General features: G+C 41.4%; 1 protein-coding gene across 1 annotated transcript in view; it reads left to right on the top strand.

Annotated features, from left to right (window-relative positions):
* The first annotated feature begins 13,780 nt into the window (after positions 1–13,780).
* Positions 13,781–19,358, top strand: part of SDC2 (syndecan 2) — a 75,315-nt gene continuing 69,737 nt past the window's right edge. The window contains exon 1 of the mRNA XM_063451220.1: positions 13,781–14,280. Coding sequence (XP_063307290.1) covers positions 14,221–14,280 — 60 coding nt within the window. The 5' untranslated portion in view covers positions 13,781–14,220. The remainder of the gene's footprint in view (positions 14,281–19,358) is intronic.

Genomic DNA, 19,358 nt, shown 5'->3' with positions numbered 1-19,358 from the left:
TGTGCCTACGCAAATCAGTTGTACCTAGGTGGGTGTTGGACTTCCCATGACTCAGTTTCTTTTGACACAGGTTGCAAATGGCATCGCTGTTGTCAGAGGCAGACACACAAAAAAAATGCCACACTGCTGAGCTCGGCAATGACGGCATTCTGGTGGTGGACACAGCATGCGTTGATTGGCGTGCTGTCGGGCTGACCCCGGGTGCCGATGCATGCTGTCTGACTGTGCCACTCGCTCCTTGCGACGACCCCCCCCTGCTTCCAACTCGTCTCCTCCTCCTCTCTGTCTCCCCATCTGAACTTTCGCCCTGTTCTTCTTCTTGCCAAGTGGGCACCCACGTGACATCCATGGACGCATTGTCATCATCAACCGCTTCACTTGTATCTGACAACTCAGCAAAGGAAGCAGCAGCGGGTACAACATCATCATCATCACACCGTACGTCCATGTGTGTAATGCTGCCTGCCTGAGACATATCCCTGTTATCTACATCCTCTGGCAATAATGGTTGCGCATCACTCATTTCTTCAAACGGATGTGTAAATAACTCCTCTGACATACCAAGTGAAGCGGCTGTGGTGCTAGTGTTGGTGGTGGTGGCAGGCGGGTGAGTGGTATCTTGAGAGGTGCCCGAAGCTAAGCTGGAGGAGGATGGTGCGTCAAGGTTCCGAGCGGAAGCTGTAGAAGATTGGGTGTCCTGTGTTAGCCAGTCAACTATGTCCTCAGAACTTTTTAAGTTCAGGGTATGTGGCCTCTGAAAACTCGGCATTATTCTAGGGCAAAAGGGAATCACAGCACCACGACCACGATGGCCCCTGCGGGGTGGCCTGCCTCTGCCTGTCATTTATTTTTTGGATTAGTGGTACTATGCGTGCAAGCTATAGTGACACCAGATATGAGTGGCAATGTGCACTTGCAGAGGTTGGCAGAGTACACACTGAAGGCCTGACACCCAGACGTTTGCAGACAACTAACTGCTATTAGCTTACAGTGAAAAACTTTTTTCTTTTTAAAGGCACGCTATTGTGACACCAGATATGAGTGGCAAAGTGCACTTGCAGAGGTTGGCAGAGTACATGCTGAAGGCCTGACACCCGCTTTAAGGACACTGACTGCTATTAGCTTACAGTGAAAAACGTATTTTCTTTTTAAAGGCACGCTATAGTGACACCAGACATGAGTGGCAAAGTGCACTTGCAGAGGTTGGCAGAGTACACGCTGAAGGCCTGACACCCGCTTTAAGGACACTGACTGCTATTAGCTTACAGTGAAAAACGTTTTTTCTTTTTAAAGGCACGCTATTGTGACACAAGATATGAGTGGCAAAGTGCACTTGCAGAGGTTGGCAGAGTACACGCTGAAGGACTGACACCCAGACGCTTGCAGACAACTAACTGCTAATCAATCTATTACAGTGAAAATGCAAGCTTAAGCTATTGTGACACCAGATATGAGTGGTGGCACTGGGCAAGTGGGCACAAAAAAAAAGCAGACTGATGTTCTAGCCCTAAAAAGGGCTTTTTGGGGTGCTGTCCTTACAGCAGAGATCAGATGAGTCCTTCAGGACTGTAGTGGACACTGAATACCCTAGCCTAGCTATCAATTTCCCTATCAAATGAGCAGCCTTTCCCTCCTCTATCTAAGAATGCAGATTCAGAATAAATCTAAAATGGAGGTGGGAGGGTCTGGAAGGGAGGGTCTGCTGCTAATTTGCTGGAATGTGTCTGCTGACCGTGAGGCACAGGGTCAAAGTTTACTCAATGATGATGAATAGGGGGCGGATCGAACCGCGCATGTGTTTGCCCGCCATGGTGAACGTGAACACGCTATGTTCACCAGGAACTATTCGCCAGCAAACAGTTCGGTACATCACTAATGCTAGTAGTCTCGTCAATTTGATATTCTCATGGACTCCCTGCATAAAGAATCTGTTTGCTGGGACTTGTTACAACATTTCTTTTCTCTTTATTGAACTTATTTTGTTGAAATGTATGATGAATGGTACCAGTGTTCATTTGATACTTTCCTTTGCTATACATTGTTGCCTTGTTTTTCAGCTCAGCTGTTTCATACAAAGTTTCAATTCTATCTTATTGTGTCATAATTTATTAAACATTTTTCTTATTCCCCTGTACAATTGGCAACTTGAATTGTTTTATTTTGTGTTTCCTGTACACTGTGGGAAATATTTATCCTTAGTACTTTGTGGGATGTGCTAACAATCTGCAGTTTCCCAATTTTAAAAAATCTGAGGCAATCAGGATTCCCTGATTACCTGATTGGCTGAAAGGCTGTTGCTGTGCAGATGCACAGCGCAAGCTTTTCAGCTCTGGCATTTACTCTGGGAGGCTGCCGCATACCCACTAGCTTTGCTAGGTGGTTATGCTCATCCCTAAGACAAAGAAAGTTTGCAGATCATAGATTCCTGCAAACTCTGATATTTCCTAGCCAGTGCTAAATGCGCTGGCTTGAGTGTTTCCATAGCAACCAAAGCACATGCGCTGTGATTGCTAAGGGAGGAGAGCAGAGGGACTTTCTGTGGAAGGTATTTTCTGCTCTCCCATGTCAGTCAATGAATCGTCATACAAAAAGATAAGTCCTGCGCTCTCTCCCATCACTCCTGGGTGGAAGCAATGACCACAGCACACACCAGCCCCAATATATACAGTAAAAACAAAAGAAAACGTTACCTGCACTCTCTCCTAAATCCCTATGTATATTTAAACAAATGAAGGTCATTTAGTTACTCCAATGGCCATTGGAAGGAATGCCCGCCTGCCAACGTCAAGGCAGACCCCCCTAGGCAGGTCCTACACTGACCTTTCACCTTGCTTCCTTGAGCTTCTGACAAAGATATCTCTAATGAGACAGAGAATCGGCATGCCTGTGTTTAAAAAAAAATGTGTCATATAGGGAACGAAACACGACTTTTCAAGAAACAAGACTTTTAGGCTCTCATTTTCCACCACAGAAATCTGTAGTTGTTATGGTGCTTTGAGTGTTCTTTTCATGAAAATGCCTCCTATTAACCCCTTAAGGACCAAACTTCTGGAATAAAAGGGAATCATGACATGTCACACATGTCATGTGTCCTTAAGGGGTTAAACCTTGATGGCTGAATTCAGCATTGTGACATGGAACCTATCCAGTCAAGGTCACAGAGAGAAATCAGACTATTCCTTTAAAACGGCCACATTCCATTTTCAAAATTTCCCCCGTAGAAAGCAAATAGGCTTACTGCACCTTTAAACTATAATTCCTATTTTCAGTATCACAATAATATGTGGCAGTGAGATGTTATTTCTTGTCAAAAATACATTTCTGCATAGGAATGTCTTACAGGAAAATCCAGTTTTTCACATGTAAGAGAAAAGTAGAGTTAGCCAAGCATGCAGCCAGCTTTAAGTTTACTTATTAAATCACTTTCAGAACGCAGGTGTAGTGAGAAATGTGTTTTGACAAATCATTATTTGTGATTTTCATTGTTCCAGTAAGAAGCGTTTCAGTGGTATTGCTGTGGGTTTAAGCAATGGCATTTCTCTGAATTGTGAATCTTCCCACAAACTATTCTGGGACATCTCAGATGTATTATTTCTTTTAATGTGAAGCCAACTTTTTTACTCTTCAACGGAACTGTAGTAACTGCTTCTACGTATAAAAATAGATAAAAGAAAATTCTTAATAGCATTCACAAATCATGCAGAAGAAAGACTATGAATAAACCGTCACACTTCTTTAATGAAACAAGCCAGCTATATTATCTTTTCTGCTTTGTATTGCAAGGTTTAAAGAGAATCTATCAATGCCGGGAACATGAATGCAAATTGTGGCAAGATGAGGTTATCTAACAGGTCAGCTTGAGAGAGAGGGCTCAAAGCTTTGCTTGTTGAAGGAAATAATCCATACTCAGGGCTGGCGCAACCGCTAGGCGAACTAGGCATTCGCCTATGGCGCCAGCCTGCTGGGGACGCCCACCGAGATATTTCCTGGTGGGCTCCCCCTGTCCTGGGCAAGCGGCTCTAGAGCCGCACACCCCTCCCCCTCAGCGCCGGGCTGATCCTCCAAGCGCTCGAAAAGGGGGCACCGAGAGGAGCCCTGTCACAGGACATCCAAGAGGTGGCCATTTGGTCACCTGAGGGCGCCTCCAAAGCTGTCCTTCAGTATGGCAGAGCAGGCACCTGCTTACCCTGATGGCAGGTGCCTGATCTGCCAATGAATGCCGGAGGAGAGGAGGCAGGCAATGGCAGTGTGGGCGGTGAGGTAGGCTCTTCTTGCAGCTTCCCCACTCCTCCCTCTGTGTTGCCGGGAGCTGGAATATGACGTAATTCCTGGCATACTAAACAGTGCGCTGGAGGAGTGAGGAGCTGCCCCACACTGGACCCCAGGGAGGTAGGGAGGCTGGATGTCTGAGTCTGTGTCAGTAAGTGTGTGAGTTTATGAGTGTTTGATTGTCAGTTAGTGTGTTTGTTTGTGTGTGTGTCTGTCAATGAGTGAGTGTATGTATGTCAGTGAGTATCTGCCTGTGTGTGTGTGTGTGTCTGTCTGTCAGTGACTGTGTGAGTGTTTGACTGTCAGTGTGTGTCTGTCTGTCAATGTGTGTGTGTCTGTCAGTGAGTGTCTGTGTATTTGTTTGTGTGTGTCTGTCAGTGAGTGAGTGTCTGTCAGTGAGTGAGTGTCTGTCAGTGAGTGAGTGTATGTCTGTCAGTGAGTTTCTGTGTGTGTGTGTGTGTGTGTGTGTGTCAGTGAGTGAGTGTATGTCTGTCAGTGAGTGTGTCTATATGTCTGTCAGTGAGTGTGTCTGTATGTCTGTGTGTGTGCCTGTCAGACAGTGAGTCTATGTCTGTCAGTAAGTGTACTGTAGATGGGAAAAAAGTCACACTTCATAGTAAGCCTAATGAGCGGACAGAGAAAAGAGTCAAGACCCCTTAACAAACGGTGGGGGACATTTGTGTCAAGTCCCTCACTATTCCACAGTTTTATTGCTTGATATTTGTGTTTTAAAAAGTATTTTTTATGCATTATACTATGCTTCTTGACAATCCCATCTGTCTGTTTGTCTATCAGTATGTCAGTAAATGTGTCTGTATGTGGCAGTGTATTTGTGTGTGGCAGTGTATTTGTGTGTGGCAGTGTGTATGTGTATCTGTGTCAGTATGTCAGTGTATGTGTATATGCCCATATTTCCCCTGCATTCAAGCACCAACACTACACATAAACATGCATTCAAAAAACAACACTATACACATATGCACACCTGCATTTGTACACCATCATTACATGTAAATAAACCACTCATTCAAAATGGCAACAATACATATAAGTACACTGATACCATCACACATTCATACTACAAATAAAAATATGTCTGTGTGCGTGCCTGTCAGTGAGTGAGTGTATGTCTGTCAGTGAGTGTACTGTACAAGACGGGGAAAAAAGTCACACTTAATAGTAAGCATAATGAGCGGACAGAGAAAAGAGTCAAGGCTCCTTAACAAATGGTGGGGGACATTTGTGGCAAGTCCCTCATTATACCACAGTTGTATTGCTTGATGTTTGTGTTTTAAAAAAGTATTTTTAATGTATTATACTATGCTTCTTGACAACCCCATCTGACTGTTTGTCTATCTATCAGTGTGTCAGTATCTGTGTCTGTATGTGGCAGTGTATTTGTGTGTGGCAGTGTGTATGTGTATCTGTGTTTGTATGTGGCAGTGTATGTGTATATGTCCAAATATGCCCTGCATTCAAGCACCAACACTACACATAAACATGCATCCAAACACCAAAACCACACACACATGCCCACCTGCATTTGTACACCAACATTACATGTAAATAAACCACTCATTCAAATGGCAACAATACATATAAGTACACTAATACCATCACAAACACATACTCCATACAAAACTATACTTACATTTAATGCACAGACACTGCTCACAAATACAACCTCGCAAGCACAGGCAAATGGTAGATTACCAGCTGGCAAAGCACCAGGGCACTTTCTACGTTAGTTCCACCACTGGTCAAGAATAGTTAGAACTGAGCAGTGATGCTTGGATTTAGCAGCAATTATATCGCTTGTTACATTGCGCTTTTTCACTAGAGTGAATTCCAGAATAAAGAGCAAGGAGCTGGATTTGGTGAAGTTAATAAGCCTGGAATACACAGGTCATTCGGGAAACTTGAAGGTGAAGGAAACTGGACAGCAGATGGACTGAACATGTGCATTAAAGGGACACTAAAGTGCTTAAATACAAAAATCACTGTAAGTAGATATACCCCATTTTTATTTTCATTCGGGGTATATTTAAAAACAGCTTATAAAACCAGGAGACCTTCCAGCTATGCCCAGGATTTCTGGTGTCCAATCACAGACTTCCCAATATAGCTCAATGAGAAGTATTTGCAAGGCAGATACTCTGGGCAATTGCTACCTCTTGGGTTTGTCCCCACTGAGCTAACCAGACCAGGAAGAAACAGGGCCTAATGTCTGCTTGAAAGCCAAGGGGGAGTAATAAGGTTAATTTATAAAAGTGTCAATTTCTATTGAAATCTGCACTTTTTGCAAAATGAAAAAAAATAGGACACACTCTTCACACATAAAGCTATTCACCATGCAAGTACTTCAGGGATTCGGAGTGTCCCTTTAAGGTTATGCCTTTTCAAGATGGGAGTGTTTCAGATTAGAGAGAGAGGCTAAATCCTGCCACTCATACCTATCTGGAACTCCCTTACCCCATGGGGAGGCATTTTTCAGCTTGCACTGATTTCCAATAACTAACTGGTTATTTTTAATAATTCTATTAGCACACAGGGTACAACAGTTAGAGGGCAAGACAATTGCCAAAGCAATGCCAAGCTAGCTGCAAAAGCCCAGCTGAGGCTTCAAATTGTATCAGATTTATTTTTTCTACCATACTAGAAAAAGTTATTAAAGAGAAACTATTTTTTGAAGACCCTCCATTACCTACCTGCATATTACTATTATTGTCATTTTTAAAGTATCAACGTATCTTTCCGTGCTTTTCAATTATACTTGTGGATGAATAGTAGTATGTAACTAACAGATAAAATAATGTTGTTGGATACAAGAGGTGAAGAGAAGACTTGTGGGCAAATCCTATTCATCTGTCCTGGACGAGCCAAATGTTGTAAATATGTAGCCAACACAAAACTCTGTAGTTGTGCTAACTCGTGCAACCCTCAGCCACCTGGATTACTCATGTCTTTAAAAATTGCTAAGCATCATGGAACATGCAGTTCCACCATTCAGATTGTTCACAATGTTTACATAAACCATTCCTATGTGTATAAACTAAGACCCCAGGAGGAAGTAGCCAGGATCCCTGCTGGCAGGCTAGAGATTTATGAGTTTGTTTTCTACTCTCTCTATGATAATGGATCCACCAGATACTGTTGTCCTCTCTGATGTGCAGATATTATATTACCAGCGTGGGTTAACCACTCAAGAATCCACCATTGCAGTACATTTGTCAATGTATGTTTTTGCCCCTGATTTACAGCAAAGTCAAATTATTTCATAATTTGAAAATCTGATTGATTAAACTAAACTTCAAACACTAGTTTCACCTTTCTACTCATTTCCCAGCAGAATGTTAAAATCCCACGTACAAAAGTATTCCTATATACTCATCTAAACAGCAATAAATTCCAAGATATTTCTTCATAAAGCAGTAGGTTGTGATGAATTGAGAACTTATTAGTTTATTTACAAAAATATTAATGTAGGATAACGGCAAGGGACTTTTCTTATTTAAAAAAATATATATATATTCAATGTTTATTATGGCACATCAGTGGTGGCTCTCTAATTAGGCGATTTAGACAGCCGCCTAAATCCTACCTCCACACCATGTCACCCCCTTCCTCGACACCATGTCACCTCCTTCCTTCACACCATGTCACCCCCCCTCCTCCACACTATGTCACCCCCCTCCACCACACCACGTCACCCCCTTCCTCGACACCATGTCATCCCCTTCCTTCACACCATGTTACTCCCCCTCCTCCACACCACGTCACCCACCCTCCTCCACACCATGTCACCCCCCTCCTTCCCACCATGTCACCCCACCTTCTTCCCACCATGTCACCCCCCACTCCACACCATGTCATCCCCCTCCTTCCCACCATGTTACCCCCACTCCTTCCCACCATGACACCCCCTTCCTCGACACCATGTCACCCCCCTCCTCCACACCATGTCACCCCCTCCACGCCATGTCACCCCCCTCCTCCACACCATGTAATCCCTTCCTTCACACCATGTGACCCCCCTCCTCCACGCCAAGTCAACCCCCCTCCTCCACGCCATGTCACCCACCTCCTTTCCACCATGTCACCCACCTTCACACCATGTCACCCCCCCCTTCACACCATGAAACCCCCCTCCTTCACAACATGTAACCCCCCCTTCCCACCATGTCACCCCAGTCCTTCCCACCATGTCACCCCCTCCTCCACAGCATGTCAGCCCCCCTCCACACCATGTCACCCCCTCCTCAACACCATGTCACCCCCCTCTACACCATGTCACCCCCTCCTCCACACCATGTCACCACCTTCCTTCACACCATGTCACCCCCTCCTCCACACCATGTCACCCCCTCCTCCATGCCATGTCACCCCCTATTTCACACCATGTCACCCACCTTCACACCATGTCACCCCCCTCCTTCACAACATGTCACTCCCCTCCTCCACACCATGTCACCCCCTCCTTCCCACCATGTCACCCCCTCCTCCACAGCATGTCACCCCCTTCCTTCCCACCATGTCACTCCCTCCTTCCCACCATGTCACACCCCCTCCTGCCCACCATATCACCCCCCTCATTCCCACCATGTAACCCCCCTCCTCCATACCATGTTAACCCCCCTCTCCACACCATGTCACCCCCTCCTCCACACCATGTAACCCCCCTGTCGCCCATATTAGTATTGAAACTTTGCCGTATAATAAAGACATTTTGCAATAAGCTAATGAATACAAAGAATAACCAAAGAACAATTGGATATATGACTTTACAGCATATATATGGAGAGATATCAGTAAGTGATAAGGTACATGGAATTGCAGCATGATATGTGCAGGAAAGTGCGAATGTAGCATATTAATATTGCACAAAACATTGTAGTGAAACTTTGCCACTTAACTTTGACAAGTTCCAAAGGCTCATGAATAGAAAAAAAATGTGAATATATATATCATCTTACTACACACTATTTAATGGAATAAAAACTTTATAACTTTGGAAGACCGGAGAATGCATCCTTTTTATATACATTTTTGTATATATATATATGCTAAAGGGAGATACTAGGGGGTGGTAGAATGTATAGTTACAGCATCAGATGTGCAGGAGTGTGTGGACGTAAAACATGGTGGCAAAACAGCAAGGGTCAATACCATAGTATAGATCCCTCTCTCTGTAAGAGCGAATTTGGATGCATAAGCAGACATTTACGAGCCAAAAATGTTTACGTTCTAATGAGAAAAAACAAAACGAATTGTAACTTTCCAGAACCCCACACAAACGCTGCCAGAGAGAGAATATGTGAAGTCCCTAATATGGGCATCAGTGGTAATTTATCCCAGCACCCCAAGGACCTTGTATAAAGCACACGTGACCTTGATTTCCCCTCCAGACCTCCTTCACCACTCAAAACAGTTAAAATGTAATAGATGTACACAAACTAGCTACAGGGTGCCCCCTTTGACCGGGCCAAGCCTAACACCAGAGGTTCCACTGCAGGCCCAGTCAAAAAGCCCCCTCCCCCACTTAGAGTCTTTAGAACTGCCTGTCTCTGTAACACCACCTTGCCATCAGAACCTCAATAGGGCAGCATAGGCACCGCCACAAGTCTCTTCCGTATTCCATCATGGTAGATGTGCCGGAAGCCTTCTCGGCCCAGTCCCTCGGGGCTCATGGTGACGGGGCAATTTTCTCTGTCCCCCTGAAAACCCACATGAGACATGAGTACCTTGCACATGGCCAGGCCCAGTCCCGGCACCGCAACATTGGAACAGCAGCCCTCAAGGGCATTACATTGTAGTATCATCCCTTGTGCGTTCAGATACCACTGCTTAAGGTGTCAGGCTGGTTCCAAATAAGCAGGAGGTCAGAGAAGGGACACCAGGTAAGGAAGCTTCCAAGACAGTGACTTAACATCCTCAGGAGAAAAGATGCTTGTATCTCTGTATCATTTTGCAGGCGGATATATTTGTAGGCAGCCACTTATGGAAAGATGGTCATCCAGAAATATAAACTGAGAGAGTCCAACTTTAATGTGAACTGAAAGCAGAAGGCCAGGATAACCTCTGCAGATCAGGGGGAATCAGGGCTGTGACTTGTTAGTTGCAGCTTCTTCCACTTAGACACACCCTCCTTAGGGGTGATTATTTCTGATGACTTAAAGGTAGGCAGGCAATGTAATAGAGCAGCAGGAAATGCTAGCAGAATGCTTGGTTGTATAGGGAGAGGTATTAGCAGTAGAAAGAGAGAAGTGCTCATGCCATTGTACAGAACACTGGTGAGACCTCACTTGGAGTATTGAATGCAGTACTAGAGACCGTATCTTCAGAAGGATATTGATACTTTAGAGAGAGTTCAGAGAAGGGCTACTGAACTGGTTCATGGATTGCATGATAAAACTTACCAGGAAAGGTTAAAGGATCTTAACATGTATAGCTTGGAGGAAAGACGAGACAGGGGGGATATGATCGAAACATTTAAATACATAAAGGGAATCAACACAGTAAAGGAGGAGACTATATTTAAAAGGAGGAGAGAAATCAACACAGTAAAGAAGGAGACTATATTTAAAAGGAGGAGACTATATTTAAAAGAAGAAAAACTACCACAACAAGAGGGCATAGTCTTAAATTAGAGGGGCAAAGATAAGGCCAGGGACTAATGAAAGTATTTAGAAAATTGGGCAGACTAGATGGGCTGAATGGTTCTTATCTGCCGTCACATTCTATGTTTCCTTGGCAGAGGGTAGGTATCACTTGTGGAATGCAGGACTCCAGTGAGCTCAGTCTGGAACTTGGCCTAGGCCCAAACCACTGGCATCTCTTCATTCCGGCAGCAAACAGGCAGACATGGGAATCTAATTAATGCCGGAGTGTTCTCCCAAGCAGATCCGGCAATATTTTAAATGTAAGTTCGCTAGAGAAGTGTAATTTTGGAAGAATTTAGGGGCTTGAGAAAATAGCTCTGTAATATGGCATCCATCTGCTTCGGCATCCCAGCCCGGCCTCCGGGATTTGGAAATCTTACATCAATATGGCTCTTTTGAAAAATAGCTGAATTGGAGAATTTTTACTTTTATACTATTTTTCCTATTTTTGTTGTCTATTTCCTCCCTGATTTAATGAACAAATCCCAGAATACTTATGTCTGTATAGATCAGAGCATGGAATCATCCTTATATCTCGAGATCACAGTTTTATTTTCACGCTTTATTTTCTCCCAATAAATGCTTTATTGCTATGTATCTGTTGCATGTGTCTAGGTTTGAGTTAGTCAGGTATGCAATTCGAAGGGTCTCAATGATGCAGCTGACAGAGGGCGCTCCTTCGGGGTTGGTTCAGTTTCTTTGTGCGCAACTTGAAAGGTTTGTGCATGCCTTGGGTCACGTTTCTCTTTTTTTTACAATCCTTGACATCATTTGAGGCATTTTATGTGGGTGTCTATTTTGTACTCTATGATATTGTCAAAGACAAATTCCTCAACGAACAATGAAACAACTAGTACCCTGTTCTGAGATAGAATATGTTGTCAGACCTTAGAAAGGCCGGGCTTAAAGTATAAATGTATGGAATATAGTCTACAGGGAGCCAAGAAAATAAAGATATAGGCCAATGTCAAGGTTTGGAGAATATCGGATAAAAGAGTAAAATAGAGCCAAGGCCAAGCATTCCAGAAATCAGCGTAATCGAAATACATAGAGCTAAGTCAATATCAGAAAAACACACTAAAAGAAGAATGCACCCTGTAACCATGACTGGGTGGGGAACTGAGATCAAAAGGGCTATAAAAAGGCCCAGGTGGCACTTTATTGCCAAAGTGTATGTGACCAGAGCCTTAGGGGTGATGCAGTTTGGTTGTGCATCCACATATGAGGCAAGTTGTGGTGTGCATATGGGAAGAAGTAATACGGCATTCCGTATCATGATCGACGATAGAATGACTTGTAATATCATTGTGCACAGCGAGAACCATGCAGGGAGGATGTCGAGCACCATGAAGACTGTGATGGCACCAGGACAGAGCTCAGGGCATGACAGTTACAGTTGTCCCTGAATACTCTGCCATGTAAAATTAGATGGAAGCATGAATTAGGGGAACTCATTGCAGAATCCTTGAGGGATAAGATGTTGCTTCTTTCATACTAGAGCTCAATCTGCTCTTGTTATCAAGAAGCAAACTGTAAAGGTACACACTCATTGGGACAAAATGCAAAACATTCTACACGGGATTTTTTACAAAATACTTCTGCAGTGTGTTGGTGAGGTTAGAGTGGGATAGAATCTGCATATATGGTGGTCTTGTCCAAGACCCTTTATTGGCAGGCTATCCATTTGGTGATGGTGGTGATTTTGAGAGTGGTGCCCCCATTTAAGCCAGAGATGTTCCTCTTTTCCACTTATGTCAAATAAAAAAGTGTCTAGTTCACCATCTTAAATGCGGCCAAGGTTTTAATCCTGTCTTCTAGAAACTGGAGGAGGTGTCTTCCCTTCAGCAGTGGATGGACAGTGTTGAAGATATATCATCGATGCAAGCTATGAGGTCTTTGTTGTATAAAAAGGACACACAGCATGCCAGGATGTGTGGCCCTTGGTATTAATACACAGTTAAGCACCAAGATATGGGCTTGACCTTTTATGTCAGGGCCTGTCAGTGCATTTTGGGTACCCTCTTTGACCCCTAGTGGTCCCACTGCTCCACCGATTTTTTTTTTTTTATATATATCTCTTTCTATTTTCCTCTTTCTTTGTTTGTTCAACTCATTTCTTAGCTTTTACATTGTGCTCCTCTTTGAGCATGCTCTTCATGGCTATTTTTTTAGGTGGGTATTGTTATAGTTTTCTGCTTTGTATATTCACTATGGGGTCCAACCTCTATCATGTGATTTTCTTCACGTGTGGAGATTTAGTTTTTTACCTCTCTTTGTGTGTTCTTCAAAAGTAAAAATTCTTAAATAAAAAAATGTAAAAAACAAAATGTATTATTCCAGTAAAAAGGCATTACAGGATACTGTGATCTATGTACTTTATTCAACAAACACCAAATTAGGTGAATTGAAAACCGAATTGCAAAATATAGGCTAAAGTATTCACACTGTGACTACAATGGAGTTGGGAGAATGTTTCCACATCCACACTTTTTTTTTCCAAGTAGTGTTTTAATTCACTAGAATCAAATAATATATCTTTACACAAAATATATCTTTTTACATTAAATATTTTTTTTTATATAAACTGTGATTGCACTCTGCCATCCTGTGTGAAAAAAAACACAAGGAATACTGATACATCAAGTAGAAAATAATTGTAATAATAATACAAAAAACAAAAAAAACAGCTCAACAATTTGTGAATCACAGCACCCTTGTTATGCTAACTCTTTATTTTAAAGGGGGGGAGAGAGGGAGGTCACTGGAGGCTGAGCAATCCCACTTCCTGCACTGGTCAACTGAGCTGCCAATCTACATTGCTGTACTTTCTCAGGGGTTCTAACTAGGAGTCGCACTAGTCCATCTGTACGCATTGTTCAGGAGACTGAGGGAGGAACAGACGTGTTTTCACAGTCAGCCTGAAGGGGTGATCACACAGCACAAGCTCTAGCAGCCTTGCTGGCACAGTCAGCCATACATTACACACAGGGACAGTGGGGAAGGAACATCTCTCCTGTGTGACCAGGAACACGTGTAGGGAAAAGCAGGTCTGGACATTCCAATCACCCCCCACGCAGCCCTGATCACAGAGATACTTTGTTTTACTCTGCTGGAAGGAGATAAACAAGTGTTCTACAGAGGGAACGCAGAGACTGCTTTTTCTATCCGGTGGGAATTCTTCCAGCAACAAGTGAGGGACCCGAGCAAGGAGACCTGGGATCGTTTGGCCCCCATTGCAACTTTTCCCCTGTCTTATTTGTGACCCCCAAGAAAACCTGATTTTAGAGGAATAATGAGGAACGTTTTGATACTCCTTACCTGTGGCTTGTTCGCCTTGGTGTCCGGGGAAACGGTGAGTGTGTTGGTACACACGGCGTTATTTACCTAGAGCTGGACTAACATACGGCCACTTTAATTAACTCTTCTAATAAATACAGCAAGCAGGGTGACTGTGTATGGGAAGCAGTCCTGTAATGTGGATTTTACATAATAGGTCGCTGGTGGTGGTGGTGGTGGTGGTGGTGGTGGTGGTGGGAGGGGGGGGGGGGGGTTAATATTGGACAGTTTGTACTCCAGTACACGTTACCTTATAAGAAATTATTTACTGGCCAGGATATTCAGATATCAAGAATATAATAATAATACAATTAATAATATTATTTTTTTTTTTTTGGGGGGGGTTAATGGTTCTGATTTAGAAAGTGGGGAAAAAGTGTTTTATTTCTCCCAAACATAATTCCCCTTAAAAGGGTGCATGCGGATGCATTGAATAAGCTTTATAATGCTATCTAGTGTGATCATAGAGAGATTTTATAGTGGTGGGCACATATAAACTATGCATTCACCATTGCTGACCTAGCACTAGTGTTGGGGTACATGTGTTTATTGAAATTAAAGGGACAGTGTGGACAGTAATGTGGCTGTGTAAAAAAAACAATAAATCCTGACACTTCACTTATTTCCTGAGGGGGTCTGGCTGGAAAAAGCTTCAGATGAATAACTGCAAAAAAAAAAAAAGCTAATGCCTTTGTAACTCTGATCGTTATCTTATGAATACTGCTATCCAGGAAACAATAGCAATAATTAGGCTTCTTGAGATTTTTTTTTTTTTTGGGGGGGGGGAGGGGGGGAGGAGGGCTTGCTAAATGCTCACTCTCTAGAACAATGTATATTTAAAATGTAATTAGCAGTGATCTCCTTATCTGATTGAAATTGGAGTTTAAATGTAGATTATTTGTCTGTAACCAAGGCCAGTACACGGTGACATGCTGCAATTGAAGGCAACCACAGTGACTGGGAAATGAGCCGTAATCACAATTTAAAGTTTATTTTGGGACATTATGTTGCTTGCCAGCAGAGTGTGTTGTTTGGGCAGCGGACATTTGGTTATAAGCTCTAAATGTGTGAGCGCTATAGCAGTAGTTATACATGGGTCCTTTTTCTGGTTACAAAGTATATGTATTTGTTAATGTATTAGTTTTCTGTTGTTCTGGCATTTTTCCAAAGAGCAACACTGAATATATATTCTGTATTATTTTAGTAATGTATCATATTATTATTATTATTATTATTATTATTATTATTATTATTATTATTTTTTAAATTATCCAACCTTGGTAGTTTTTATAGTTTTTGCCCAGTTCCCTTAAAAAAATAAAATATATATATATATATATATATATATATATGTATTTTTTTATTATTAATGTTTACTTTATATTTATTTTTTGTAAGAATTGCATGGCATTCAGGTAGTTAAATCTGAAAGGGAATCTGAATGTTATGGAATGGATTGAGAGCACATCCTGTTTCCTTTAAGAAGGCAGACGTTGAGTAAGGAATGTTGCAGAGATTGCAAAGGGGGGCACTGCTGTGGTGAAGGATTTTCTATCCCCTGTATTATGAAGTATATGGCAGGGGCCATTTTAGGAGACAGCAAGTTTTGTTTTTTTCCCTACCCTTCTTCCTGTTAATTGCTTAAAGAAAATATGCCCCCCCAGCAGTGTTTATGATATTCAATGTTTTCTCTCCCTCCCCCACTTCCTGCTCTTCTGCCAATCTTTATTCATTGCATCCCCCCTTTGACAGAAAGTACCAGCAGAGTGTTAAAAGCTGGGAAGTTTTCTGAGGTCCATTGCATTTTCAACACCTTCAGGTCTTTTTTTAACTTTTTTTTTTTTTTTTTTTTCTCTATGGGGACAAATTCTACATTGAGGTATACTGTGAAAGTTTGATATATTTAGTTTGCTAAAATTCTTGACTTTGAAGTAGCATACACATTGTAGCACTAACATTTCACAAGCATTGACCATTTTTGTTTGTATATTTTCCCACTTTTGGAGTTTGGTAGTGATACCAGTGAGGGATACAAATGTTTGTTTTTATGTTATGGTAAATAAAAGGTTGAAATCTAATTAGAAACGACTACAGTGGATCATTGTTTATTATTTCAGCATTTCATAAGGGCAACAATAATCTGAATTGTATATGGGCTTATAAAAAAAATGATATTTAGGAATAGACATTACAACAGCAAGATTATTGTAATAGTTTCTGCAGACTTAATAAAGGGGGGTAGTCACAAAAAATTCCATTAGTTTAATAAAGAAGTTTTACAAGATATTACTATAAAAGTATAAACAAAGTTTATTTACTTTAAATAAATTGGATATATTTTATTTTTTTATGCTGCGATGATATGCCTTGAACTATAAAGCTCAAATGTGCAGAAAACACACATTTATTTGGGATAAAGTCCCTTTTTTGACAAGTTATAAATCTGATTATTAGTAAGCAAACTGTACATAGTGATTAAAAGTAACCTACTTTACGTTTTTCTACCTGCAAAAAATAACAGATTCACAGTGTTTGCTTAACGTCTTTTGAACATTTTGTCTTCACCACCTGTTTGTGTTGCTGATGTCTGTGTCTCCAGGCAAAAAAACAAGCCATTATTCCCCCTCCGCCCCCCCAATATCGTAATCTTAAAACCAGTATGTCAGAAGGCAAGTAAAATAAAGGTGAAGTGGCTAAATTGGTGTGTGTTAGAGGGGGGGAGGGGGGTAGGGAGAGGTAAGGGTGGTATAACTTTTAAGATCTTGTTTTGCTTTTTTAAAGAAGTATAAGAAAAGCAAAACATTTGATAATAGAATTTTTTTGCCAATAGACATCTGTATGCTCTCTAATTGGGGATGAGATTACTACGGACTGTCCAACCCAGATTTTCTTTGATTCCTACACCGATGAGTATAACATCAATATATCATAAAGGGAATTTTAAACAAAAATGCCCCTGACATAGCAGTTTCGCAGTTCTGCAATCTCCCAGAATTCCTTGTCAGATGCAAATGAGCATAGACTGTGTTGAATCTCTCTTCAGAGTTCCAGTCCTCATTCCTGTAGGTTCTATTCACAATGACCTGCTGTTCTATGGTTCACCTTTTTATGCCACTGTGTGGCATTTAAGCGTGTACCTGCGCCTTTCAGTGGACATTGTTTTTTTATATGTGGAGATCTCAAACACTAGTGAGATTTTTAGTTGCAATAATAGTAATGATGATTATCATGCAGCACATGTATAACCAGAAAGGTTAAGCTCCACTTTAATTTTCAAGTCAGTCCTGAGTCTCAGTATTATTGCTGCTCATCTTTGCTCATGTTTTTTACTCATTTCAAAATGCGTAGGACAAATAGACTTGTTAAATTTTTTTTTTTTAAATAGTATATATAAAGTATTTCTAAAATATCATGTGCATTCTCCCATCAGTTCTAACACAATAAGTTACATTTTGGTCATTCAAGTGTGCAACCTCTTCAAAGGATATTTTCCTCCTCTTTAACTTGGATTCCATCTACAAATTGTCATAAAAATGTTTGATATATTGTTTATTGTATGGATTGACTCTATCTTGGGAGAGAGAACTTGATTATACTGACCTAGTGGGATGCCATTATTGCATTATCTATATGAATTTCTCTTCAAACTCAATTCTTTTCTATAAACCCATACACTGTTGTTTTGTCCTATATCTTGGTAAAATAAGTGTAAAACTCTATGTGTACAAACTTGGGTTATAAGGGACCCGTCATGGACTATGTTTTCAATAACTGCAATATCACAAGACACTTTCTTGGTCCTTCCTTCCTTTTTTTTTTCCTCGATTTCAATATTCTTGTAGACATGGATACTGGCTATATTTTCCCACAATAGAGCATTCCTCAGTTTCTTACAATGTGATCCTGGGGTGAATGAGGACTTCTGGTTTAAACGTAGTCCTAAAAAGGACAAGATGAATGGATGCGTCCACCTGACGTCTTGGATAAGCAGCTAAGATTTTTTTTTTTCGCCTTCTCTCTTCAGAATGCAGTTCCCAAGTGAGCCTGCAGTGACTCATAAATGAAAACAGACTGTATGGGAAACTATACACTAATAAAATCGTGACATTCCGTGATGGGGGGAAAAAGGAAAATAAAACTTGTACTTTTTAACACATTCTGGAAGCAATTGAATTAAGAAAAAAAAAAAAAAACCTGAATAGGCATCAGCTGATTTGTTATCCTATTTCCACCTTCCTTTTCTGGTATTCATGGGTGGATTTGCTTGAAGTTCTAGCTGTGCCGCCACATGAGCTGAAGACAAAACATTCATATAGGCTTTGTTGATATTGCCTAATCGATAGGTTAAATTGAGAACCGTTAGGCCTGGCCCATCCATTCATGTGGGTGAATGTAAGTTGTCTGGATTCTGTATAGGAATATGGTTGTTTTTCCCCTTGATGCCTTTCCTATTGTGTTTTTTTTATATTTTGTATCCTACCTCCTCTAGAATGTAAGCTCGTTTGAGCATGGTCCTCATCAACCTATTCCTGTAACATTTGTAATTGTCTTATTTATTGTTAAATTTCACCCTTTATATCCATGTAAAACGCTGCGGAATAAGATGGAGCTATATAAATACCAATAATAATAATTTAACATGTGGTTCGTATGTTAGTAATCCAGTTGGGAGGGAAGCTCATGAGGCCATATATGGCATATAACTCACACAATGAGGCCAAGAAAAACATGTCTTGGTATTTATCTAGGTGGCTGAATACTGGGGGATGGTGTATTCCAGCTGGGTATAACTGAGATAACAAAATGTGTGATGGGGGTTCTGGTTGTTTTAAGAGGAAGCTTTGTCTGTGTCACTGGAGTAGTCAGAGCTTTGAAGCATATTGTACGCTTTATTTGGTGAAACCGCCTGTTCATGCAGAAAATAATCTCCCGATATTATCCTTTTTTATATGTATAATTTGCATTTAACTATATAATGGGAGTTGAACTACTTGACGTCTTTATAGATCTTCAACAGAGGCTAATGGCAGAGGGCCTTCTTAAAAATCTTTTTCTGAAAGCATTGTTGTCATTGTCACCTTAACATTTCAAACC

Source organism: Pelobates fuscus, chromosome 4 (genome assembly GCF_036172605.1).
Source record: "Pelobates fuscus isolate aPelFus1 chromosome 4, aPelFus1.pri, whole genome shotgun sequence".
NCBI lineage: Eukaryota > Metazoa > Chordata > Amphibia > Anura > Pelobatidae > Pelobates > Pelobates fuscus.
This window is presented reverse-complemented; position numbering and strand designations above follow the sequence as displayed.